The sequence below is a fragment of the Engraulis encrasicolus genome, chromosome 24 (genome assembly GCF_034702125.1).
Source record: "Engraulis encrasicolus isolate BLACKSEA-1 chromosome 24, IST_EnEncr_1.0, whole genome shotgun sequence".
In the NCBI taxonomy this organism is placed as follows: Eukaryota; Metazoa; Chordata; class Actinopteri; order Clupeiformes; family Engraulidae; genus Engraulis; species Engraulis encrasicolus.
Genome location: NC_085880.1, coordinates 116,133 through 142,500, shown reverse-complemented (window position 1 = coordinate 142,500; position 26,368 = coordinate 116,133). Strand labels below are relative to the sequence as shown.

At 44.8% G+C, this 26,368-nt stretch overlaps 2 protein-coding genes across 2 annotated transcripts; one reads left to right on the top strand and one right to left on the bottom strand.

Moving 5' to 3' along the window:
* Positions 1 to 1,850: 1,850 nt before the first annotated feature.
* Positions 1,851 to 10,688, bottom strand: eef1akmt2 (EEF1A lysine methyltransferase 2). The gene is made up of 6 exons (XM_063191755.1): positions 10,517 to 10,688; positions 9,886 to 9,951; positions 9,467 to 9,581; positions 9,218 to 9,325; positions 6,244 to 6,475; positions 1,851 to 3,328 (listed from the first exon to the last, which is right to left on the bottom strand). Exons 1-6 carry the CDS (start codon positions 10,627 to 10,629, stop codon positions 3,231 to 3,233), a joined length of 732 nt encoding a protein of 243 aa, XP_063047825.1. The 5' UTR covers positions 10,630 to 10,688; the 3' UTR covers positions 1,851 to 3,230.
* Positions 10,689 to 10,781: 93 nt separating this feature from the next.
* abraxas2 (abraxas 2, BRISC complex subunit) lies at positions 10,782 to 26,350 on the top strand. The gene is made up of 9 exons (XM_063191030.1): positions 10,782 to 11,020; positions 12,431 to 12,521; positions 15,337 to 15,373; positions 15,611 to 15,677; positions 16,609 to 16,799; positions 19,367 to 19,486; positions 20,948 to 21,032; positions 22,125 to 22,242; positions 22,834 to 26,350. The coding sequence occupies exons 1-9, from the start codon at positions 10,949 to 10,951 to the stop codon at positions 23,502 to 23,504; spliced, it is 1,452 nt and encodes a 483-aa protein (XP_063047100.1). The 5' UTR covers positions 10,782 to 10,948; the 3' UTR covers positions 23,505 to 26,350.
* Positions 26,351 to 26,368: the final 18 nt, after the last annotated feature.

Sequence of the window (26,368 nt, the reverse complement as noted above, 5' to 3'; positions counted from 1 at the left end):
CACACACACACACACACACACACACACACACACACACACACACACACACACACACACACACACACACACACACACACACACTTCTCATTGGTTCTGTGAAACTCCTGTTGAGCAATGCATTTTGTAATATTGAACTTCTTTTTCTCTGACACACAGATTTCACAGTATACTCATAAGGAACCATTTGCTTTTCCCAGGAAGCACTAATGGATTTGGCCCGCCCATCTGGGGCAATCAGACATGCAGTAACTTTCCAGGCTATGATTCTGCTCATACGGTGTGTGTGTGTGTGTGTGTGTTTATGTACATAAATGCCCAAGCCATCACATCTGTCAGTGAGACCAGACCAGATCCGGATGAGCAGAAGAGGGAAAAAGTTTAAAAAGTTTAAAAAAAGGTAAAAACTTTCCAAAGCTGCTAGTGTCCTGTATATAGTGTCCTGTATCACTGTCCATTTACTCATGTAATACCATGTCAGTAAAGTATGGATCTGTGCATGGGGTGAAGTGGGTTTAAAGGGGTATGCCACTATTTTGGGGCTTAATACAGTTAAAATCGTTGGCTGGGGTTCATAAAGGTGGTAAAGTGTCTTATTTTTCATGTTAAGCGTTGTCTTGCTTTAAGACAAGTTAAAAGAGGGAGTATGTCGCTAAGCTAGTGAAAATCAATGGATCCGTGTAGCATTGCTACATGCTACACGGATCCATTGATTCATTGATCCATTGGATCCACGGATCCAGGCATACCCCTTTAAAGGACCAGTTCAGTCAATTTCAACATGCAGTTGTAATGCTCACACTACCCTGGACTTGTCAGTACCTAAGTTTTTTTTTTCTTCTTCTTCAGCCTTTTCCGAGATCTTGGTCATTGTAATGGGGGCAGCACTTTGTTTACATTTCAAAAAAACATCTCAAAAACATCCGAAAGGTTATACATCAGCAGACAACTAGCAAACAGCGGTACCTTTTGGGAAAATATTTGGAGTAGGCCTATGTTAATAATAATAAAAAAAAAGTAAACAAACGGTGCCCCCATTAGAATAGCTCATATCTCGGATAGGGCTTAGCCGAAAAATGTGGCATCACCGGGTACTGACAAGTCAAGGGTAGCGTGAGCAATTCAACAGCATACAGGTCCTTCTCAAATAATTAGCATATTGTGTTAAAGTTCATTTTTTTCCCCATAATGTAATGATAAAAAATAAACTTTCATATGTTTTACATTCATTGCACACCAACTGAAATATTTCAGGTCTTGTTTTGTTTTAATATTGTTGATTTTGGCATACAGCTCATGAAAACCCAAAATTCCCATCTCAAAAAATTAGCATATCATAAAAAGGTTGTCTAAACAAGCTATTAACCTAATCATCTGAATTAACCAATTAACTCTAAACACTGGTAAAAGCTTCCTGAGGCTTTAAAAAGTCTCAGCCTTGTTCATTACTCAAAACCGCAGTCATGGGTTAGACTGCTGACCAGACTGTGTTTAAAATTGAAGTCAATGGCAGTGGCATTGCATGAGGGTTATGAAAGCCCAGATATCATTGATGCTTAGCTGTCAGCTGTTTTTTGTTCTTTGATCTGGTGACCCACACTTCCCTCTTCATTATACTCCATAGATTTCCATACCAAGTTTTTGTATTTTTAAGAAAAAACAATTCTAATTTGCCAGACAGAACTTTCCATTGACTTTCAATGGGGTTTCATGTCTGGCAAATTAGAATTGTCCTTTAACACACATGTACCTGCTTGCATGGCCAGTGGATTGATGTTATGCAGATGTAGTATCGCCTATACCTATGATAGCCTAAAGGCCCTCTCTAGAGTGAAGGAAAGAACCAAAGAGACTTACAGAACACATTTTTTTTATTTATTAGGTACACTCCTATTGAGCACAGTAGGAAAAAGATGGGAGCCTGACATTGCATGACAACTTCAATTAGGTACAGTCACAAACTCCTATTGAGCACAGAAGGAAAAAGATGGGAGCCTGACATTGCATGACAACTTCTAAAAAATGTTTTCCCATCTCCCCTCCGTAGTATTTTTGGAAACATACGCTCCCCATAGTAACATAGTGACTCACGGCTTCTTGTTTTCCAGCCATTCCTTTCCTTTCCTGCTACCTTGGGCCAACTACTGGGGGACGGACCCCATCTGAAGACATTTCGATAGCACCATCATCACACTTTTCAGACACTGGATTTAGGGAGTTGTCAATGTCATCGCGGCCAGTGCAGAACCAGTCATTACCAGGGGGAACCTATTTCATCTGGGGAGGGCCCCTAGGCAATTGCCTAGTTTGCTAGCCTGGTTGTGACAGGGCGTGGTGGAGTGGCGTGCTCAGAGAGCCACATTATAGATAGCGTGTCGTGCTGACAAATACCCCCCTCTGGTGTGACTCCGAGCCAAAATGGAAAATTCACAATTGTACGTACCCCTGACAAAAACGGCACTTCAGGGCATGTTATTTTCTAAAACTTTTTTTTTCTAACAATAACAACATAGATTCTAGCTGTTAGACAATGATTTTTAAAATGATTAAAACTATGACTTCAGCTGTACAGCTCAACTGTAGTACACCAAGACTATGCCGCTGCAAGCCTACTGTATCTTTTATTTAGTAGTGTTTTGGAGAGATTCCACATGGGAAATATACATTTTCTCTACAAAAAAAACGGATAAGGGCACCAGAGGTTAGCAGAGGATAGAAACCACACACTTCTGAATGCTGCCGCTTCTAAAAACTGACCATTCATTCCCAGCAGTGTGTATGTGAATGTGTTGGAACACACAATCTGATGAAGGGTTTATGCAAAGTCTGTTTCCATACTAGCAACTGAATGGCTCCCCAGCCTGTTGGTGATTTCCCACTTTACAAGACCATTAAGAGGCCACAGAGTGAGGTTTGCCATTTCAAAGAAGGCTTACTTAAAAAAAAAAAAAAACGGCCTCTGTTTGCACACACACATACTGTATAACATTATCCTACATTCTTCACCAAAGGCAAACATGGAACTGGTCTTCAAGACAAACACTATCTCCAGGTTTACGGTCTTGTGACAGAGTAACGTTTTATAGTTATATTGATGTTTCATAAGGCGAGTCCCATCTGCAAAGCATATACTGTCCTTTTTTTCCTTTCACTTCTCTTCATCAGTCTTTTTTTTTGCAAGGGCATCTGAAGAGGAGCTTTGAGAAACAAACTATCTTCATCGTGAGAAGGAGTCAGGCCTGCAACCTGAAGACCAGGGCAGTCACACTGTTTCCTGTCACTCCGCCAAACTGAAAACGAGGAGTTGGAAGCTCTTTCACCAGCTCAAACCCTGTAAAAGAGGAGAGAGAGAGAGAGAGAGAGAGAGAGAGAGAGAGAGAGAGAGAGAGAGAGAGAGGGAGAGAGAGAGAGAGAGAGAGAAGCAGTTAGATACCCAAGGTCATGTGTCTTGGTTACAACTCAGGCCTTGCCACAGTTTTGGCTAGTGACATTGGCGTCACGAAATGGATGTTTCCCTGTGAAATGCTGGGAATGTGGAGGCAGCAAAAGTAAAAACGGCAAACTGAGGGTCAAAAGATGAACTTGCGCTAAAATAGAAACTATTCCCTTTGCCAAACCATAGGGAAAGCGTGGGGGAAAAGCCACATCTTCATATTGCTCAAACACTTAACGTGCAATTATGTGGCATGTAAAAGTGAAAGTGAAATGGTAATTTGGAAATTACAGATATAGTGCTGTTGCAACATAACTCGCTGACAACCTCCAAAAAATGAGTAGCCCCTCCATTCATGAACTGACTGTTACATCACAAATTGAAGATATGCCCTCGGAAAACTCCCACTGTGCATTAGGATATGATGGCAGCATCACTTTATCACTTTATCACAGCAGTATAGATTGCGATTAGATTAAGCTGAGGTTTCAAATATATATTAAGAACATAATGCTTTTGGTTAGAAGTCATATCATAATCAGAGTCGGGCTTGTTTACACTTGAAAACAAACATCTGTGCCATCAGTAGATTTCTTTGCAACAAATTTTTACTCCAACCGTACATACAATTACGTAGCAGGGAAATATCTGCAATGCCCTCTCTCTCAGCTGATGCCCTCAAACCCTTGCAGAGCAGTACATTCTAGAGAATGATTGCTCTGATTGCTGGCTTGCGAAGTTGGTGTGTCAATAATCTGATGTGTCAACATGCATTTCCTTTGTGCAGTACTACTTGCTTGTCGTTTGTTCTCTTGACATTTCGACAAGGCAACATGCGTTTATAGCCTCAGCTAATAAGGCTTTGGCAGAAGAAAGTGACACTATCTTGATACCACTGTTTTGGAAGTCACTAGTGCACTATTTATCACATAGCACATTGAGACTGTGTGACGGTATTGCACAGAAAAGCTACATCTATACTATACTATATCCATACTGATTCTGGTTGTGTGTGGGTTCTGTTAAAACACGCCAAAGGCAAAAGGCTTAACGGAAAAGTCAGTTCTGCCGAGAAGTTATCTGACTTTTGAACTTGACAGAGGGTGAAGTATGGGGCAGCCTGGCCCTGTTACCCCGGGTCAGTTGGTCTGACAAACAGGCCACAGGCAAAGGCAAGAGTTACACCACAGAGAGCATGCCGTGCCGTGCGGTGCAGTGCCGAGCACTGCTGTCACTCTTTAGCTATGGGTGGATTCCAATCTGCAGACTTCCGTCCTCCCTTGCTGACTTGCCTGCTTGTGACCTCATGATGAGGTCACTGACACCAGAAAAATAATTCAAAATCTTGCAAAATCCCAATTCTAATGTCATTTTCTAATTTGCAATTGGAATGGTGAATGAAAAACAGTCCCCCAAAAGTTGTTGCGGCTAGGCTGACAGCAGGGAAACTGTATTGTTTTCTGCACGGAGGAGGGGCCAAGAGGTGGGGCGAGGCCACAAGCACAAGTGGAGGACGGGAGTGTGCATATTGGAAATCACCCTATGTGTACATCAAAAGCAACCTACACTACCTGAGCGACGAAAGTCATTATGTCTCTATGGAGGGTCGGCGACTAAAGCCACCAAAGCGAACTCGCCAGGAGCGACGCGACTTGAGCGCCCAGAGCGAATTTCAGCGATTAAAGTCACGCTAATATATATTACGGTCATGAGCTATAATGCAGTTTGGTGAAAACCAATTGGAATGTTCAGATCTCCAAATGTCCCAGGCTGACAAGCCAGAGCCGTTACGTGATTAGTTAAATGTAACATGTCAATGTCAGGTAAAGAGCGAATAAAGTGAATTCATGGCGAAACGTCTTCAGTGACCTCAGCTACTCGGGTAGCATAGGTCACTTTTGATGTATACGCCGCTTCACAGTCAACCTCCAAATGTCAGTACCAACACTTAAAATGGCCATCTGAGGAGTGTGTGTGTGCGTGTGTGTGCGTGTGTGTGTGTGTGTGTGTGTGTGTGTGTGTGTGTGTGTGTGTGTGTGTTAGAAAGCAAAAGGACAAGCATGCCACGGCCTGTGAGTTGTAAATCGAATGGGCCAAGCTAGTACTCCAGCTGCAGCTGGTGAAAGAAATCAAATCTCTAAATCCCCCCTCACGGCACACCACTCTCCTCCTCCTCCGCTGTCGTAAGGCCCAACTCATATAACCCCTGTTGTGCACAGACACTTTTTCTGATGACAACCGTGAGCTTCCTAGAGGACAGCTGAGAACGCCTGGTGATTTAAGGGAGGGAGCAAGTGGGGGACCGAAAGCGAGCGAGGGCAACGACCGTGTCGTGCGAGAGGCGCCCCTCGTCTCGTCCCCGTCCTGTCCTGTCCTGTCGTCCCGACCCGTCGCCCCGTTGCCCCCCACCGGTCCAGGCGTAGGTTTACCTGTAGGGATGCACCGATACCGATACTGGTATCGGCTGCCGATACTGCTCATTGTACTCGTACCTGTACTTGTCAAGCACTTGCCGATACCAGGAACGATACTGCTATTACACAAAACAATGCAAAATCTTGTCGCGTTCTGTGGACTTGACAGTAGCATGGAGAAAAATAGCCAACTCATACATTTAATAACATTTAAATCTACATGGAAATGAACAATACAAATATCACAGGTGGAAAAAAACAAGGCCATGCATTTATTTTCATTGTATTTTGGTGGTAAAAGGTATCGGTATCGGTACTCGGTATCGGCAAGTACACACATTGATGTACTCGTACTTGTATCGGTTTTCAAAAAAGTGGTATCGGTGCACCCCTATTTACCTGTGCTGAAGATGTGCAGCAGCTGCTCCTTGGTCCAGTTACAGGAAGTGATGATGAAGAGCCCGTGCGGCTGGGGCCTCAGGAGTCGCCTCAGCGAGGACACGTAACGCTTCTTCGCCTGCTCCCCGTCCTCAGGGCTCAGACTGATGGCGTCGAACGTCCCCTTGTCGATGCACAAGTCAAAGGTTGGCGTGGAGCTGGCGGATGTCGGCGGGCTGAGGAAATCCATTTCCTGAAGTTTGGAGGCAGAATAAGAGTCTCAACGCAGCTCTTGCATACACGGACACATGGTGTCAATCTGCACTGTATATACCATACCAGAAGCAGGGAGGATATGAATTTTTATGATTAAAAAAAAAAGAGTCGTGGGGTGGGGGTGGGGGAAAATATGGTTGTTGAACATCCTGTTATGGTGTCCTTTCCAAACATAACATTTACTTTTTTTTCTCCTCCCGCGACTTCCCATTCCCATTCCGACCCAAACTCACACGTTTGCTGAAAGCGGCCAGTGAAAGCCCTCCTCTGTCCACTACCGCCAGGCATGGTGCCACAGAAGCTACCGTTACTGTACACACACGCAGCTAGTCACACGGACTAGCCACTGACAAACTTAGGCTCTGCCCGGGACAAAGCCATCCAAAAGGCACCCCCACTCAATACATTCAATGAGCCCCCCTTTGTCCCTGGGCCCGGGACAACTTATCCCTTTGCCACCCCCCTTGTCAGCTTCCCTGACTACAGCCCTACCCACAAGCCCCTGCGAGAACCGTGGGCTTTTACGAGCCCCAGCAGCTAGAAATGCATACATACAGTACATCCCCAGCTCGGCTCTGCTCCACTCCACTTGGCCAAGCCTAATCACATGCAATGAGTTATACCACTGGGGGAAATCAGCAGCAGGCTAGCGGAGAGTCTGTCTGTCTGACTGACTGACTGACTGACTGACTGACTGGGCCATTGAATCGTAGCAGGCAGGCTGCGATTGCCCACACGTGGGGCAGCTCCTCCTAGGCCCCCTAAACTTTATTTTAAACACTTAAGCAGACTCTGGCCTTTTCCGACACACACACACACACACACACACACACACACACACACACACACACACACACACACACACACACACACACACACACACACACACACACACACACACACACACACACACTGCTGCAGTGTTCTCGTTCAGAGGGAGCATGGGCCCTGCTTGCCAGCGTGCCTGCCTGCCAGCCAGCCCAGCACACAACTTAACCTGCTGCCTGGCTGCCAGACGAGCAAAGGGTCAATATTGTCTGCTTTGCCAAGCGCCATCCAACTACACCCGCTCTTTGCAGTTGGTGTGAGTTTCTTACTAGCATGCATGCATGCACACACATGTTCCATAACGTAGCCTGCTGCTGCTAAGCCTACTGGGGAAGTTCAGTCAGCCCGCCACAGCTGCATGTGTGAGTAGTATGCTCGGCACACTTCCCCCTTCCCTCCCTCCCTCCAGGGATCCCCCACTTTGCTACATATCCACGTGGTCAGCATCAGCCATTGGCATGGCCTGCTGGTGTAATGGCGGAGAAGGAGGGTGGAAACAGAGAGCTCCATCACTTTTATGTCTGCTGTGAAAAAAACCCTCCTGTCTCTTGACTGACTGCAAGAGTCACACAGAGCGCTACTCATAGAGGTAGAAAATAACACTAGAGAGGACCCCGCCCCCCTTTTTACGGCAATCTGTAGCGGCCATTATCTGTAGGTAGATCAGAGAACTGGAAATTAACGGAGAACGAGGCTCACCTCTGTATATAGTTGAAGTGTGTTGCTAACTATGTTCATAAAAGGTATTATTTGATTTTTAAATGTATTTTATCGACTCATATGATTTTAGTAGATATTTAGCCTGCCATTTCAAATCTGGTGTTTGATTAATGCGTTACTTCATATTCACACAGTTTTAGTCCATTTTTTGACAGGGGTGGGCGTGTTCTCCATTGACTTGCATTGCCTGAAGGTACCTACACTACCTACGGAAGTTGGGAAGCTCCATCTGCCATTTCCCAGTGCTGTCGCAAATTGCTGTGTCCTCTCTAGTGTTATTTTCTACCTCTATGGCGCCACTCTTCACAGAAACAAGAGTGAAGTGCAGCAGAGTGGGCACTGAACTTCTGTCCACTGACACGACTGCAGTGCGCTGCCAAACACCACTGGCTTAAGTCTGTCGCTCTGTCCATCTGAATGGTGAGAGGCAAGACTGACCCTCAGAGGAATGCACAGGTATTGACTGGATGTTAGGAATTCAGTGAGAAATGATCTAGCTTAAGGCTGTGGGTGGCAACCTTGCTATTGGCTGGCTCTTGATAACTTGTGATAAATTTTTGATTAAAACAAATGAAGATTTTTGAAAACTATGGTTTTTAAAAAAAAAAGATAAATTCCCATCAATTCTATAGCTATACCGGCTACATCTCACGAAGAGCACACACAGATGCAGAAAAACTATGGAAACCATCCGTAAAGTGGACTGTGTCAGATGCTCAGGCCTTTCATTTTTAGCAACACCAGTGTTTTCCACAGACCAAGTAGCATTGTGTGGTGCTATGGGCCAAAAACACATTGGTTTGCGTAATTGGGTGCGTGTATCTCAGTCGCCATGCATGTGCGACTGTTGACCAATTTGTAGTGCTCTGTGATGTTTCATTCTGTAGAGCTGCGACACAGAATAGTCTACTAATAAGGAGGTTAAGTGAGTTTTGACTTCAAGTCATGATGCAAAGGTCTCCTTTGGCATGGAAGTACCTTAGGGTCATACAAATAACTTTATCCAAAGACACAAGTGAGATCACTCTTTTTTTCGGAAATAAATAGTTTTTTTTTTTCAAAATGGCCGCCAATGTATCGAAAATTCCCTATAGAGTCTGAAGTCAAAGGCCTATTTTTTGGGCTTAACCTCTCTACTATATGTACGGTATGGGAAACACTGAAAACAAACCTCAAGGTTTACATCTGTCAGTCCCTCTTCCCTCAGCACACTCCTGGCCAGCTCCACAGACGCAACAGAGTAGTCTATACCTGTTAGGTTCCTGAATCCATTTCTGGCCTGCAAACAAACAAATAAACAAACAAATGATGCAATCAATCAAACTGAATTTGGAACTTCCATCAGGTCTGTGTCTGTGTGTGTGTGTGTGTGTGTGTGTGTGTGTGTGTGTGTGTGTGTGTGTGTGTGTGTGTGTCTTACCAGCTCCACAAGGAACATTCCATTTCCAGTCCCAATGTCTAGTATGCTAATGTCATTGGGTAGATTTTGGGTTTCTATCCATCTGGTAACACGATCCATGCTTTCTTCTCCAAACCTTAGAATACAAGAATAAGCAAACGTAAACATGCAATAGGGCCTACAAATAGTTTGTGGTCTCGTTTCGTTTCAAGTTATATAACTTTTCGATTAGTGTGCATGCAGTTATTTGGAGATGCAGTGCAACAAATTGTGGGTCAAGAAAACTCTTTTGAACCCCTTTTAAAATCATGCCATGGCATGTGGGCACATATGAAGTTAAATTGGTCAGATCTAGGATAACCCCTTTTAAAGGTAGGCTAACCTAGCTCTCCTGGATGTAATAATAGATTTGTGAAAAGTGTGTGTTAACAAGGGCCTACCATATCTCACCGACGTCACCAATGTCATGGAATGTTTGGAGCTCCCTCTTGTAAGCTTCATCCCAACTGCAGAGAGAGAGAGAGAGAAAACCTGATTCGTAATGGGCATGCTCGGCTGGAACACTGGTTACCGTGACTCAGCCAACACTTCATAGAACACTGAAAATAACTGTCACTTCATGCAGTAACTGAGCCAACACTCTGCCGACACTGAAAATAACTGTCAGTCTCATGCAGTAACTGAGCCAACACTGAGCCGACACTGTCGGCATACGGTAATAGGACCATTGGGCCACGGACAAAGCCAGAATCGGGCCGACTGTTATCACTCGCGAAAAAAGGATCGGACCAACAGTGGGCCAGATAAACTTTGCTACCTGGGTATAGCATCCTTTTCCACTAAAATTTGCCGTATTGCTTAAAAAATGCATTGACCGTACATTGTGTGAGTAATAGTAGCATATATTTTTCCTGTTCCAGTGTTCAATGATGGGATAATTGATTAGTAGGCCTACGGCAACAATGTTGCAATGGAACGTTATCAGTCCAATCTGACACGTGTGAGAAACACAGGCAGAAAAACATGACCAGACTGGGGAGACTGGCATTATTTTGATCATCACATCCTTACTAGTCTTTAGTTCCGAGTTTTGATGATGTAAAGTCATTCTTCTGATCAGTGTCTATACCGTCCTCCGGGGAATCCTCCGGTGAGTCTTTCATGGCAGAACTATCGATATCCATAACACTAAAATTGACATGTATGCATGTGGAACGCACTCAGCGAAGAGCTCAAACAGGCGGAAGTCGGTTGTGATTGGTGGACTTCTTGTTTATACATTCACTGACCAATGACAGGAATGAAACAAAATCTTGACTTTCAGTAGGCACATAACTTGTGTCCCAGATATTATCATTGCTCTCTATATAATGCATATTAACGATATCCACTATCAGAAATTAATAGGATAACTTTCAGTTGGCTCCAGGATTTGATTGTATGACGCACTGAGGAGCAAATTCGACCGCGGAGATTTCTGGGACTGATGGGGATGTTTCCATCATGGCGGCATCCATTTCGGGTTATACTTTTAGTTCTGTGTGTTATCACAGCGCTAACAGCAACTCCGACCATGTAAGTATTGCGAATTGTTCCTAGAGAGGTTACAAATTCCGTATAACCGTTTCTGTGTTTAACGGGCTTTTTGGGCGACCATGTACCAGTCTTGTTTAGCCACTGAGTTTTCCAGTGTCATCTTCCTGTTGGGTCTAGCAACCTGCAATCACCCCTGTGAATGTTTTCTTTGGCATACAGACTGAGACTCCCAACGGAGTTCGCTCCCGGACGTGCGGTCCCCGGTGTTTCTATCACTCCCGGACTTGCGGTCCCCACCCGATTATATTTCACGTATTATCATATACTGCCACATACAAGCAATTTAGGGTTAGGTTTAGGGTTAGGGTTAGGGTTAGGGTTAGGTTTAGGGTTAGGGTTAGGGTTAAGGTTAGGGTTAGGTTTAGGGTTAGGGTTAAGGTTAGGGTTAGAAACAAAAAAACTAACATCAACAAGATAACTGGCTCCGTAATATGGCGGTGGTACCGTTAGTCTGGCTAGTGGGAGCGAGATGAAATGGGAGTGTAATGAGATGGGAGCGTGAATCTGGGAATCGTTTTCTTTCTAGTTAGCCAACTAGCGTTGCCTATTTGGTAGCTAATCAGAAAGGTTGATTGTCAGTAGCTAATACTTATTGTGAATAGATGCTTTATACTCCACGTGTATCTTGTGTGATTGTATTGGCAACGGCTTAAAACGGAGGTAGGGATTCTTATAACGTTAGAGAGTCTGAGCTAGCGAGCAAAGCATTTAGCCGTACGCTAGGTTGCAAGTTAGCTACCTGTCAAAGTTGGTACAGGGTGAGCGACACCGACGTTGAAGATATTTGTGATCTGACAGTGACTTTGTGCATGCATGACAATACGTCCATCGGACTATAAGCTGTGACAGTGTTATTGTTCAGTCTGTTTCTGTAAGACATTAGCTATGCTCAGCTGTTCTCAGTGCTCGATTCAGGAAGTAGCTCTATCTGCATCGGTGTTGACAGACCTCATTGTTATTTCTCAGCTAGAGTGCAATCATGTTTACTTCCGCGTTGGTGCTTCGCCCTACCAGTTTAAGCAGAGGGTCGAGAAATAACTTATCTAGGATGAATAGACAGCAGTGTGTCGCAACGAGGGTTTTTGAGGACTGGTGCCTCCAAACATCACTTTCCTTGCACTGAATGCAAATTAGATTTAACACGTGTAATATGCATTTTAGAAAATGCAAATGAAATAGGAATATCCACTGGTAATAACCTGTCTTCTGGTGGCTGCCTTTTCAACTCTTTATCTCATTATGTGCCAGAAAAACTGTCTCCTTCTGACGAAAATGTGTTGCATTCTAGTTCTAAACCAAAAAAATCCAGTGCAGTGTCCATGCAAATGATATGGTATGGTACAGTACATGAGTCGATCAGAATGTGTATGGCTTGTCTTGTTTCCACAGGAGGGGTTTTTGTTGGGAGAGGTGAGACAGGAGGAGACGTTCAGCATCAGTGACACGCAGATAAGCAACACAGAGTTTCTCCAAGTAGTAGGTAAGAGCCGCTGCACCTTTCTAGCCCGGGAACTCCCATGCTGCCTTAAGTTCTACACAATTGTTCCAATCTGAAAGACTAAGCTCACTTGTGATTAGGTCTGGTGGTAACCAGACAAGGACATTTTTATTCTCTACTAGGTTTCCCCTCACCACCCCTTGGAGCAACAAAATGCATAGTCCTAGGCAAACTATAATGTGTGTTTCCCACACGTCTTATTTTTGACGTGTGAATTTCGCGAAAGAAGGCGGTATGTTTGAATGTGGCATGGTCCAATCAGCCATTCTTTGATTGCTGACAATTATTAATGCCATAAGAGGGGGCTATCTTAAAGTTTCCGTCGCGGGTTAAACACTGCTATAAATCAATCCAACTGGGACTTAGTTAGCAGGGCCCTACGCGTATGGTGGACCTACACAGTCTGATATAAGTTGGTATATGGGTGGGGGGTTGAACTGAACATAGGGCCCCAGAATTGCAAGGCACTAATATTCTAGGTCATAAAGTGATTTTAGTTTCAACATGTGGTTGCACACGTGGCAGAACATCCATTTTAACATCAACCAGCCAGAAAGGGTCAGACACATAATGATTGCCAGATGGAAGCAAGGTGAAGAGCAAGCATTGTTACAAGAGAATGGAATACATTATTTTCCTTGTATAGCCAATAATCCAGAAAACTATGAACTCAGTCATATTATAACAATGTTGAGGAAATGGAAAACAATATAACAAAATAAAACACCATTGAGACTCAAACATTGAACTGAGTTTCACACGTGATTATGTGTGACCTCTCCCTACATCTCCATGGCTGAAGTGACCTTGAGCAAGGCACCTAACCCCACATTGCTCCAGGGACTGTAACCAATACCCTGATAAACAATAACTGTAAGTCGCTTTGAATAAAGTGAAAGCGTCAGCTAAGTGTAATGTAATGTAATGTAAGGATTATGATGGTGCTGCATTGTGGCTGAGCAATTCAATGGCCTGACTGACACCCTAGCGAGAGAGGCTGTCAGCGAGGTTGTCCTGTTATCAATATAATTCAAGACAGACCCTGTGCCTTTCACAGTGAATGTTGTTGACGTGTAGTGGTCTGTTGGCTTAAGATTGCAGCAATACAAAATTAGGGAGATTGAAGCCTGCACTCAGTAAAAGTTGGGTTTTAATGGTCTTTCATCACCTGCCATGCTACAAAAGTGCAAACGTTTTGGCTGATGCTATTCTCAGTTTGTGCACCGAGGATGAGATCACCGAAATGTTTGCACTTTTTAAAAATAGCATGACAGGTGATGTGAGGCCATTTAAAAACACACTTTTGTTTGGGCATCTCTTTTTTTTCCCCTTTTTTTTACGTAGTGGAAATTTCAGTCTTCATGATTTTGTATTGCGGTCCAGTTATCAAGGGCCCAATAGTACCTGCCATCATGCAGCACAAGCACTTGCAGGTGCTGCCCACGCAGGCAGGGTGTGGTGCCAGGATGTGTGATCAACATGTTTGTGCTGTAAGCATACATGGCCGTTGGGCTATCTTGTCTTGTCATCTTAGTTAAATGCTGCAGTGGGAGCAGATCACAATGCAGAGACCAAGGTAATGGTTATGTTCAGTAAGAGTTGGCCTATTGATCACAGGGTTGAAGGTTCGAACCCCACACTTACTTACTTCTCCTTACATCGCCATCCATGGCTGAAGTACCCTTGAGAAAGGCACACGCATTGCCCCAGGGGCTGTGACCAATACCCTGTGAGTCAGTCGAAATCGCTTCAGATAAAAGTGTCTGCTAGGTGCAATGTAACGTAGTGTAGGACTATGATCACATGATCTAATCATACTAAAAATAGCCACCTCAAAATGGTTGCTAAATGTGTCTACTTGCAATATCCTCTGTCAAGAATTGTATACATTGGGGCTTCTAATGCACTCTACTATCAGCAGTGTTTTCTCTGTTTTGGGCTAGATAATACCCTTCATTTGTGTGGTGTCAAAATATGGGCCTGGCCAACAAGGCAATACCCTTCATATGGAGCAGCAGATATGTGTAGCTCTATTTAGAACCCTGCTTAAACTAGAGCCAGTGATATTGTATCAAATACTTCAAATACTTAATCAAACCACATCCCTTTGCACAGAGCCTATGTTATAACCTTACTGCCATGAACAAGTAATGCACAAGTCTTAATCTGTTACTTAAGGGCCCCAGTAATGCCATAGCAATGTTGTTATGATGTAGTTGAGTCTTTTTCAGCAATGAGTGAATGATCTATGGTGCCCCATCTGTCCCAAGAGGCGACAGAATATGCTTCGGCTCAAAGCAGCAAAGATTTGTCTTTGAATCTGTTTTGAACAACAACATATTGAAAAAAGACTGCAGGAAAAAAAAACCTTGGTCCAGGCACTTCAGTTGGTTAATGCGGTAAAAAACTCCAACGCGTTACAGCTCTGTGGCCTTCATCGAGGTGTGTCCCCCACACCCTGATGAAGGCCACAGAGCCTAAATGCGTTGGTGTTTTTTAATGCATTTGCCCTTTAAATAAAGTTTTTTTTTTTTTTACCACATTAACCAACTGAAGTGCCTGGACCAAGGATTTTTTCCCTCAGTCTTTTTTGAACATTGAACCCCTTCCAAGAGCACCAGTTGGTTTTGAGGGACACCAGCGCTCTACCAACTCTTCTGCTGAACGACATATTGAACTTGCCCGTTCATTTCACCTGGGCTGTGTGTATAGCAATAGACTGTTTACATTGCATGGATTGTTTTGCCTCCTGAAATATGGTTATGACACTTGTGTTTTTTGTGTGTGTCTTCAACAGAAATCCATAATCATGAACCCTGTTCACGTCTGTTTAGGTAAATAATATTTTGGCCTGCACTCATCCACAACGTTGACTTCAGGCTTTATCTACTGTTTTGCTAAAGATACAATGACTCTTCTTGTTTCTGTAATGTCTTCACATCTCCGTTGCATCAGTCTTTTCTGCTGCCTTTGAGACACATTTTGCAACAGTCATATGTTTGTCCTTAGTGGTCCTTGGGTAATAATACTGCTCTTTGTACTGTGTTTTTTGTTAATGTTGCCGTTTTCAGCTTTTATGACTATGCGGGGAAAGTAAACGAGGAGAGTCTCAACAAGATCCTTAAGGACAGACGGAAAGTAAGTGCCACTTGTTTTGGTGGTCGTTGACAGTGCTGTCATTATTTGCAGTTCTTATCGGTTAATACTTTTACAGTCAAGTTGTGTATAAATATTTTGCATAAACTGCAATGAAAAGATGTCAAAACATCTGCATCATCAGGAATGCTGTGTAAGACAGCCCTACAGACAGCCAGCTGTGGCCTGGTGGTTAGAGAGTTGGTCTTTCAATCTGGGGGTTGCAGGTTCGAATCCCCAAGTGCCATGACCTCTCCCTACATCTCCATCCATGGCTGAAGTGCCCTTGAGCAAGGCACCTAACCCCACATTGCTCCAGGGACTGTAACCAATACCCTGGCAAATAATAACTGTAAGTCTCTTTGAATAAAATGAAAACGTCAGCTAAGTGAAATGTAATGTAATGTAAATTATTTTCACTGTAACTGAATCAAAGGGGTGGGGATGCATCTTCAGTGTTTCCCACACATTGTGTGGCGCTATGGACAAAAACACATTGGTCCAGTGTACATGTTATGCCTGTACCCCCATTGACATATTCGTATGTGCTGCAGCTGCTGTTATTCAATTTGTGGTGCTCGGTTTTCATTCTGTGGTGCTGCTCCACAAAATGATCTATGCTAGTGGTTCCCCACCAGGGGTACGTGTACCACTAGTGGTACGTGAGCACACTGCAGGGGGTACATAGAAAAATATAATGCCACCAAATATATGGCATGTAGTCACATTAGGATGGAGGAACAGATATAGAGTACAAGTGAGTGGGGGTACTCATCATATGGCAAAATGACTTCGGGGTACGCACTACAGGATAAAATGGTTGGGAAACAATGATCTATTCTAGGCATTGGGACACCCTGATCTTGCTCTGTTGCAAAACTAGTTGGCTTTCCTCATTCTTCTCCCACCTCGCCCCGGCGCTCTGCTCTTGCAGAATGTGATTGGCTGGTACCGGTTTCGTCGGAACACGCAGCAGCAGATGTCGTTCCGGGAGCAGGTGCTGCACAAGCAGCTGACCACCCTCCTGGGCGTGCCCGACCTGGTCTTCCTCCTCTTCAGCTTCATCTCCACCGCCAACAGCTCCACCCACGCACTGGAGTATGTGCTCTTCAGGCCCAACCGCAGGTAAGAACGCACGCACGCACGCACGCACGCACGCACGCACACACACACGCATTCACACACACACACACACACACACACACACACACACACACACGCATTCACACACACACACATACACACGTACACACACACTGGAGTATGTGCTCTTCAGGCCCAACCGAAGGTAAAAACACACACACACACACACACACACACGCACACGGACGCACGCTGAAGTACGTGCTCTTCAGGCCCAACTACAGGTAGACACACACACACACACACGCATACACTTAAGTTACACGCTGGAGTATGTGCTCTTCAGGCCCAACTAAAGGTGAAAACGCGCACACGCGTATAGACACGCACGTGCACGCACACACACACACACACACTGTGGGTTGTGTTTTTGAAATTTGGCCTTGCATATGCCAACGCACACGCACGGCGACCAATTTGTAATCTCCACACTCCAGTGAACTATTGTGCTGTAGTGTACAGTCACTAACTAGCATAATTCAGCGAGCCTACATGCAAAATCTACAGCATGGCAGCAAGGAAATGATTGACACAGTGCGTGTGTGCGTGACATGTGCCCTAGTCACAAGCAGTAGTTTCTTTCACCTTATCTACTCTATCTTTTGACATACTCCACATTGTTCTCTTTATGGTTTTAAGACGTGGGGCAGAACGAGGTGCAGTACCGTACTGTAGCCCAAAGCAGTCGATGGCCTTTCGGGAAGTTATGTACTCAGGGTGGTGCATGTTGCCCGAAATTAGACATGGAACAGGTAGGGTACATTTTAACATTTGCTGTTAGTGGAGTTGTTTCTCGCGTTGTGCCCTGTATATTTAATGTACCCCTTTTACGCTGCAGTATTTATGAGTGTTATCAAAGCACATTTATCACAAGCAAATGGCCAAAAGGTCCTCAACAGTTGTGCACGTGAGCATTTCAGAGATAGTCTGTGACTATTTACCAATGTCAAGTGCCTAGCCTTGCTAGGACGTGAAACGCCCAGTGATTGGATACTCTTTGGTGAACTCTGCGGAGTATCCAATCACTGGTTGTTTCACGTCCCAACAAGGCTAGAACACTTGACATTGAGAATCAGTGAGTGAAATGGTTTAGGGCCATATTAATTTCCCTTCTGTGGCCACAAGGGGGCACGCTCTCCAATGGAAGCTGTCCCAGCATGTTTTTGTGAAGTTGACATACCACCACCCAGTCATTAAAAGACCCACTTTGTGGAGTCACAGGACACAGAAAAGCAAGTTTATGATGTGAAAAACAAGCCCAATCCAAATTAGAAGCAACTCCTAGATGCAAGAGGAGAGGGTTGAGAGAAGAAAGTGTAGAATGCATGCCGTTGTAATCAGTAGGTCACTTCACAGCTATGAGAAGAATGTGAAAGCGTTGTTTTTACATCACCGAGCGAGCGCTCAGCATGGGAACGTCTTGGCCAGGGATGTCAAACTCAGGCCCGGGGGCCAAATTTGGCCCGCGGAGCCATTTTATTCGGCCCGCGAGATCATTTCAAATGTGTATTACAGTTGGCCCACATACACCATTAATGTACAGCGTAACACAACTTGAACTGAAATTTCCAGTATCACAGGACTTGCAGACACATTTGAACAGACAAATATGATGGGAAAGAGTGTATGTGAATTTTAACTATGAGTATGAACTGCATGAATGCACAATTTTAGTCCATTTTTATAAATAATAGTTGAGTTCGGCCCGCGACTTCGTTCCAGATTTTGATTTTGGCCCTCAGTCAATTTGAGTTTGACACCCCTGGTCTAGGCAGTAAAAAGGTTAAGTGACGTTATGGCAGCTGATAGCATTATATGCTGCAACTAGACCCTCTCCTGGCCACAGCATTCTCCATTTCACAACGTTCCTTATTAACTTGACAAATAAAACCCATGCGAAAATGGCAGCACTACTAAATGTTATATATCCAATCATAGTTTCACACGACTCTGTTACAGAAAGGAAGTGGGTGTTTTTCCCCCCCAAGTGCTGTAAAGCGGTGTTATTCTTTTGCATGGTTGCCTGATTTCAAGACAATAACTAAGAAAAGACTCCAGTACTTTGGAAAAAAGAAATGCAAAGTCTTAACTGAGTTTTAAAATAAAAACACTCTTAATAAGGGAGGTTAATTTGCACTTTTATTTGGAGCAGAAGCAAACTAAGATGTCAATGTTGACACGTCTTCATAAGAAGGCTCTAAATAAATGCACAAACTAATCTTCCATATTTGAGATGCTACTTCATATTTCTTTAGGGCTTTTGACTTCATTTTTGACAGGACAGTGGAGGAGAGACAGGAAATGAGTGGGGAGAGAGAGAGAGAAGGGGGAAGGATTGGCAAATGACCCTGGCCGGAATCGAGCCCGGGTCGCTGGCGTAGTAGCCCAGTGCCCAACCATTAGGCCACGGCAAGGCCTGGAGAGGTTACTTTGATTCTCCTTCTGACTTGAAACTCAGTCCTTCCCTGTGTGGCACCAGCTACTTGTAGTAAAGAACAGGAGCGCAGTGGATAGCTCACTATTCTATGTGACACTCTTGATATGTGCAGGTACAACCAGCGGATCTCCCTGAGCATCCCCAACCTGGGCAACACTAGCCAGCAGGAGTACAAGGTCTCCTCTGTGCCCAACACCTCCAAGAACTACGCCAAGGTCATCAAGGAGCATGGGTGAGTGAGCAATGGCGTACGTAAAAGACTATGTGCAGGGCTGACCGCTTGGCGAACAGTGGTCTTGTGTTTTCCTATTTTGACGGTTATCGACTTCCCAGTGACAATTGTCGTAGTGAACGACTTTACAGTGACTCTCAAGAAACACTAGCTGTCAGAAGGCTGAACTATATTAGATTGTGCAGGTCAGTTATTTATATATAAAGAGGGCATTTTTGGCCGCAAATGCACTATTGGCATCCAAAATAAAGAAAAGGGAAAATGTGGCAAGGTAAGAGTTACATCTTTAATATTGATCCAGATTTAGACCTCTTTCCAATCTTCAATGTGTTGGGCTGTCCGTACAATCTGCACTAGAGAATCGTGCGTGCGTGCGTGTGTGCATGCGTGTGCGTGTGCGTGTGTGTGTGTGCGTCAAAAGCTGGAATAGGTAAACGTGTCCCTTTCTGTCACCACACATCAGTGACTCCACTCCAGGGGGTCATGGTGGCGAGCTGATTAGCTTAAAGCAGGTGATTAACGTGTCTGCATCACGCTGGAGTGTGGGACAGATAAAGGGAGAGAGAGAGAGAGAATGAAGAGGAGGGGTTAGCAGAGGTGAAGGGAGTGGGGGGTGGGTAGGTGGGCTTTTTTTCACTGTGTCACCCCAAGTGTCCCCTGACTTGCAGAGTGTAAGCGTGCTGATTAGACCGTGGTGTGTGTGTGTGTGTGTGTGCGCCTGCCTGCCTACCTGTGGCGCGCTATTTCAGACCAGGCTTACTGTGATCAGCTGTGTTCTCACGGCCTTGACTCTGACACCCCCCCCCCCCAGCCCCGTCACATCCCATCTCCCTCCCCTGTCTTACTGTATATATGGCTTCCTGCCACCTCCAGTAATCCTCTCAGCTCAGAGGGCTGTTGTGAGTGCCTACGCGCCCTGCACTGCACTGTGCTGGCACGGCACGGTGGGCCACAGACCACCTCCACTCAGCAGACTTAGCATCTCTCTCTCTCTGATCTGATCTCATGGCGCTGGGGCCGCAGGGAATGGTGCACAAGGGTGCCACCTGCTGGTTGACTTGATGTAAAATGCCAATGAGATGTTGTGTACCGTACTATGTTATTGTTATAATCAACAGGGCTAAGTGTCTGAGTTACAGTATTTCCATTAGTTTTTTTATGCACGAGACTCCCTTACTCTTATGGAAGTTGGATGTTGTTCATATTTTTATGTAATTATGATATGTGTGTATTTTGTAAACAATGTACTTTTTGTTCATATTTGATGTTTAAATATTGCCGAAAACTAGTTTAACACATCTTTAAAAAAAAAAAAAAAAAAAGGGGTGTGAATAAACTCCTGTTGTTGAAAATAATATATAAGATTGTGGGTGTAATTTGGATACACTCATTTTACATGGGGAGGTAAATCTACACAATACAAGCACATCAGTGTGAATATGTCCCTCTCATCTCTACCAGAGCGGAGTTCTTTGACAAGGATGGGGTGATGAAGGATATCCGCACCATTTACCAGGTCTACAGCGCACTGCAGGAGAAGGTGCAGGTACGTGGAGTGGAGAGATTATTGTCAATGGCTACGTTTACATGGGACATTTAATTCCAAATTAACTAACTTTAATTCTCAATAAGGTTTAATTCTGCTTTGAAAATGTCATGTAAATACTTCACAATTCGGAATTAAATGAAAGATCAAAGGGAACTCTGCGGAACTATTTAATTTGGAATTCAAAACGCCATGTAAACGTAGCCAATGTCTTACTGCACATTAGAGACTGGTCAAATGCAATTTCAAATATCTGCGCTAATCCTGTTACATAGATTTTGACAACAAAGTAGACTTGACTTGACTTGAATACAGTATAGGGCATGCTGCTACTGGGAGGGATTTCGGTGCCATTCCCACTTCAAGTCTATATAGGAATACCTGCAATATTTTCCACCAGGCAAACGGGCCCTATATCTTTCTTTTTGTTTTAAAAATGCACAATGACATGCATCAAGCTTTTAGATAATAAGCACCATTTAACGAGTTATCTTCCAGACTGCACACAACCTTCTTTTCAAATACTTATTGCATGACTATGTACATTTATATTTTTCCTTTAATATATATAGTTTTTATTCATTTAATAGCTTTTTTTGTATTGCCACCATTTACCAATGCCTGAAACGTGTTCCTCAGTTTCTGAAGTTTGGTCACCGTGGTCTAGCCTGGTTTCTACCAGACCTCTGTGTGTGTTTTTAGCTCTGGAGCCCTCGGGTGGCGTTCCAAACACACATGTCGGTCTGGGAGCATGTAGCAGGATTCCATTTCTCCAGTCAAAAAATAACCGGAGCATTTATTTCTTCAATATCAATGGCAGCTCACATTGAGGAGTCACAGGACATATTGTAGACTATATTGATGCTTCAGAAATAAACTCAAAACGTTTTTGAAGGAATTTGTTAATATTGAAGCAACCAATGCTCCAATTGTTTTTTTGCCTGGAGAAATGGAATCCTGCTACATGCTCCCAGACCTAGTAGTGGAAATCACAAAGCTATGCGGAAATACAGGTCGGGCAAGAGCCAGGCAAACCGTGGTCATCCTTGCCCCTAACACATGTGTGCATGGATGTTTGATATTGTTTCACAGGCTGTTTGTGGAGAGGTGGACAAAAGCGAACGTGTGAAGGAGAAACTCCAGGAGGAAGTGAACAAACTCAAGCAGCAAATAGCCCTCAGGAAACAGAAGAGTGCAGAAGAGGAGAGGAGTAAGTGTCTTTTTATATTACAGGCAATGGCACTTGTAAATAAGTGCTACATTTTTCTTGAGGTTACATAGTGGAACATGTGTCAGAGATCATCAGTGGTGTATCACTATTAGTAATTCTCAAACAACCATTAGTGTTCACATTATGACCCTGAATATCAGCTCTTGTTATTGGCAAGTAAGCAAAAAAAAAAAAAAAAAAAACTGCAAATACAGCTAAATAATTTAAAGCCTGATATTGAGTGCATGATTAAAAAAAAATGTTAACAGAATATAAAGGTTTAGGCCCTCAATCTGAAAAACTTTTGAGAACCACTGATGTACAGTATGTGTAAGGCTAAAGCACACACACTCACCCTAGTCTTGGAGCTGGACCTACAAAGCCAAGAAACAGAGATTGTCTTACATCTTGTGCTAAATGTCTGATCAAAGCTGCTCATCCAAAAATCCAAAAGAGTGTTCAGGATTGAACAATTGTCTGAAGAGACATGAAGTTGTTGCAGACTCTGTCTCTGTTTCTTAATCACGGATCCTGAATGTGTGTCGCTTTCCCTGCTCCTTCTCCCTTCTCACTACTCCCCCTCTCTCTCAGGACTCCAGGAGGCAGACAGCACCACCCAGCGCCCCTCTCCAGAGGCCTCCACCTCCACCTCCTCCTCCTCATCCACCCAGCCACCACTGCTCCCACCGCTATCCTCCCGCCTCGCCTTCCAGCAGAGCCCTCCTCCTGCCTCCTCCTCCTCCTCCATAGGCGATCGAGGGGGAGCCTCCACCGTTGCCCCCAGCAACAGCACCCCTCTCCTGGGCCTTGCTGCTTCATCCTCCTCCTCCTCCGGCTCCGCCTCGGCTTACATGGACATGCTGGGCCAGGACCCAGGCAGTGCGCTGCTCCTGCCACGGCCCCAGGCGGTGGGCTCGCCGGGCCACCCTTCCCCCGCCGGCCTGGGCTTGGGCCTGGGCCTGGGCCTGGGGATGGGTCTCGGCCTGGGCCTGGGCAACGGAGACGGCTCCAGCTCCGACTCTCTGGACCGACAGGCGGCGGGACAGGAGGAGGATGACGACGAGGAGGATGATGATGATGACGACGACGAGGACAGTAGCGAGTACGAGAACCTGGTCAGTGTGCCCGCGGCCAGTGCCGCCTCGACTGCCAACAACGCGGCAGCCGGTGCCACCTCCCCGCTGTCGGCAGAGGTGCTGGCCATGGGCCGTCCTGCGGCACTGAGGCCAGACGGAGACGCACACGGCTCCTCCACCTCTTAGAAGGAGGAGGGTGGCACAAAAAGGGAGACGTGGGACAAACAGAACCAGAACCAGACACTGATGGAAAGGAGTGAGAGGGAGGGGTTTCTTTAGATAAGGACTTTGAGATGAGGGGTGAAATCAGGTGGTTTTTGAGGTGCCATTTCTGCCTGCCAGGTGAGCTGAGCCAAGCTGAATTGTGAGGCAGACCAAATTTCCCAACAAACATGTCAGAAGAGTGAGTGAGTGAGTGAGAGGGAGGGGGAGGACAAGGAATGATCATAGGTGTATGTCTGCCCCCCTCTCTCTCTCTCTCTCTCTCTCTCTCTCTCTCTCTCTCTCTCTCTCTCTCTCTCTCTCTCTCTCTCTCTCTCTCTCTCTCTCTCTCTCTCTCTCTCTCTCTCGCTCTCTCACTGTCTTTCTCCATCCCTCTCTCCTGCCCTCTAATTTCAATCCTTTCTTAAGGACGGACAGACTGGCAGTGCTCTTAGCTGGCTCACTCTGTGTGTTTGTCTAACTGCCTGACATCAGCTACCAGTGTACAATGGCCGTGTTTTCTTGTACCATTTACCTCGTGCACTACTTTTGCCTTTGGTTACTGTTACTTTAACAAGACAAAATAAGCAAAGGGAGGGGGGAAATCGCCTTTTGCAGCCTTCAAATTCAGCTACAAGAGAGCCAGACCACTGGCTGTCCTTCTCAGTTAATATTCTGGGCACGCACGCACGCGCACACGCACACGCACACGCACACGCGCACACACACACGCAGACACGCACTCAAACACACAGACAAACAGAATATGTCTTAACATGATATCTGTGCATATACACGCACACACACACATACACTCACTCTTTATTCACTGCATCTGAGTTGCCTGCTCGTTGCAGATGTTACACTACTGGCTGTCCTTAATGCAGTTTTGGGTTTGTTTTTGTGATTTTTTTTGTTTCTTATTGACAAATATTTTTGTCCCTCTCTACCCAGGGGGGGCATTAAGCCAGTGTAACAAAATTGATCAAAATTCCAATTCCTTGGCACCTCTACTGTAACAATGTGGTAATTCGATTTTTCTCCTGCTCGTTTTTGGTTTCGAGGGACGGTATCGAACGATGTGCAAGTAGCAGAGGCGAAATGTCATCCGTGTCCCGCCACCCTGTTAAGGTGATGGCGACTATGTGTTTTAGCATTTTGAATGTTGGTTTATTGCTCTCCAGTGCTTGGACATCGTTCTGCTCTTCGGTGATGTGAGCGTTTTTTGTTTGTTTCACTGCTTGCCAGAAACGCTCGCCCTGCACACTCTCTCGCTCGCTTGCGCTCTAACCTGTGGAGGCTGATGGACTGTGGCGGGCCGCCTTGTGCGCATATCTAAACAGAACGGTACTCGAGCCACCCGCCATGCCACAATCTCACACACACACACGCAGAAGCGTCACACACACGCACACGCACACACATTCACACGCACAAGCGACACACACACACACATAATTGTAGCTTTACTAACACACTAGTGCTTCTGATTAACTCTGGACCTTTTCCTTTGCGTCCTGCTTGGTGTCGTCAAATGACAACAGAAAGAGAGAAATGGAGGTTCACTGGTTTTTGTTTAAGTGTTTCCATGTTGAACTCCCACCCCATAACAGACTGTGTCATTCCCAGTCACATCAGCATTATTTTGACTGGAATAGCTAAAGGTGTGTTGGTTACTTGTTGATATGGATCTGTCAAATCAGTATTCCTTTAAAAAAAAAAAGGATATGGAAACAGCTGATAACCGTGGTTACTTGAGGGTATGGATCTGTCTGTCATATAATTTCATCACTGCAAAATGTTGTTGACATAGGAGAGATTATGATTAAACTCTTTTTGGCCTTTGTCTTTTTCTGTCCGTCACATCAGGACCAACTGCCCAAGCAGCGACACAAGCTAAAATGTGACTAATCCACACCAATAGCTGTACTGTGGTCATGACGTTCACCACAACACATCAGCAAAAGACCTCATACCACCCCCCTGATACGATATTAACAACTGTGCCTTAAACACACCACACCACGCCACCCCACCCCCTCCATAACGGACACGTAAACGCTATTGGCTTACACACAGATGCTTGAAGGTCAAATGCTTTTTCACCCAGGCGTCACTAGCTCACAACTCAATTGCTTGGAGTTCACTCCAGAGTCACTCATGTGTGTTGGAGGATCGTTGTGTATGTGTGGCTTGAATTTGTTTCAGGACAAGGATTAAATCTTTTCTGTGAGAAAAAAAAACCTGTTGATGGTGTTTACAGACTGGATCTGCAGCAGGACTTCCTATTTGAAGGATGTTTGGGTATGAGGAGCACTTCTTGAGTGCATCTTAATATGCGACCTTGCCTCCTCCACTTGCTTCTCGTCATGATGACATCACTGACAACAGCATTATATTTCAATATCTTGCAAAAGCTCAATTGTAGAGTCTTTTTCTCATTTGCAATTGGGATGGTGAATGAAAAACAGTCCCTCAAAAGTTGTTGTGGCTAGGCTGACAGCTGGGAAACTTTATCGTTTTCTCCACGAAGGAGGGGCCAGGAGGCGGGACGAGGAGACAAGCGCAAGTGGAGGAGGCAAGGTCGCATATTAAGACGCACTCCTTGTGTGTCCTTGCACTGTTGCAGAACTTCTCAAACGACAAAATGGCAAACGAAAGACTGGTGTGGTACGAAGGTCTGGTTTGGGCTTTGGGGTATGTCACTTCTCAGGAGCACATAAAATTGTGCTCATAATTGTCACGTTAATCTACTGTAAAAGGTTCTGAAGCGGTTTTAACAACAGAAATCATAACCGTCAAACGTTGCTTCTGGTGTGGCTGGTCCATAATAAAGTATTTTGGTGTAA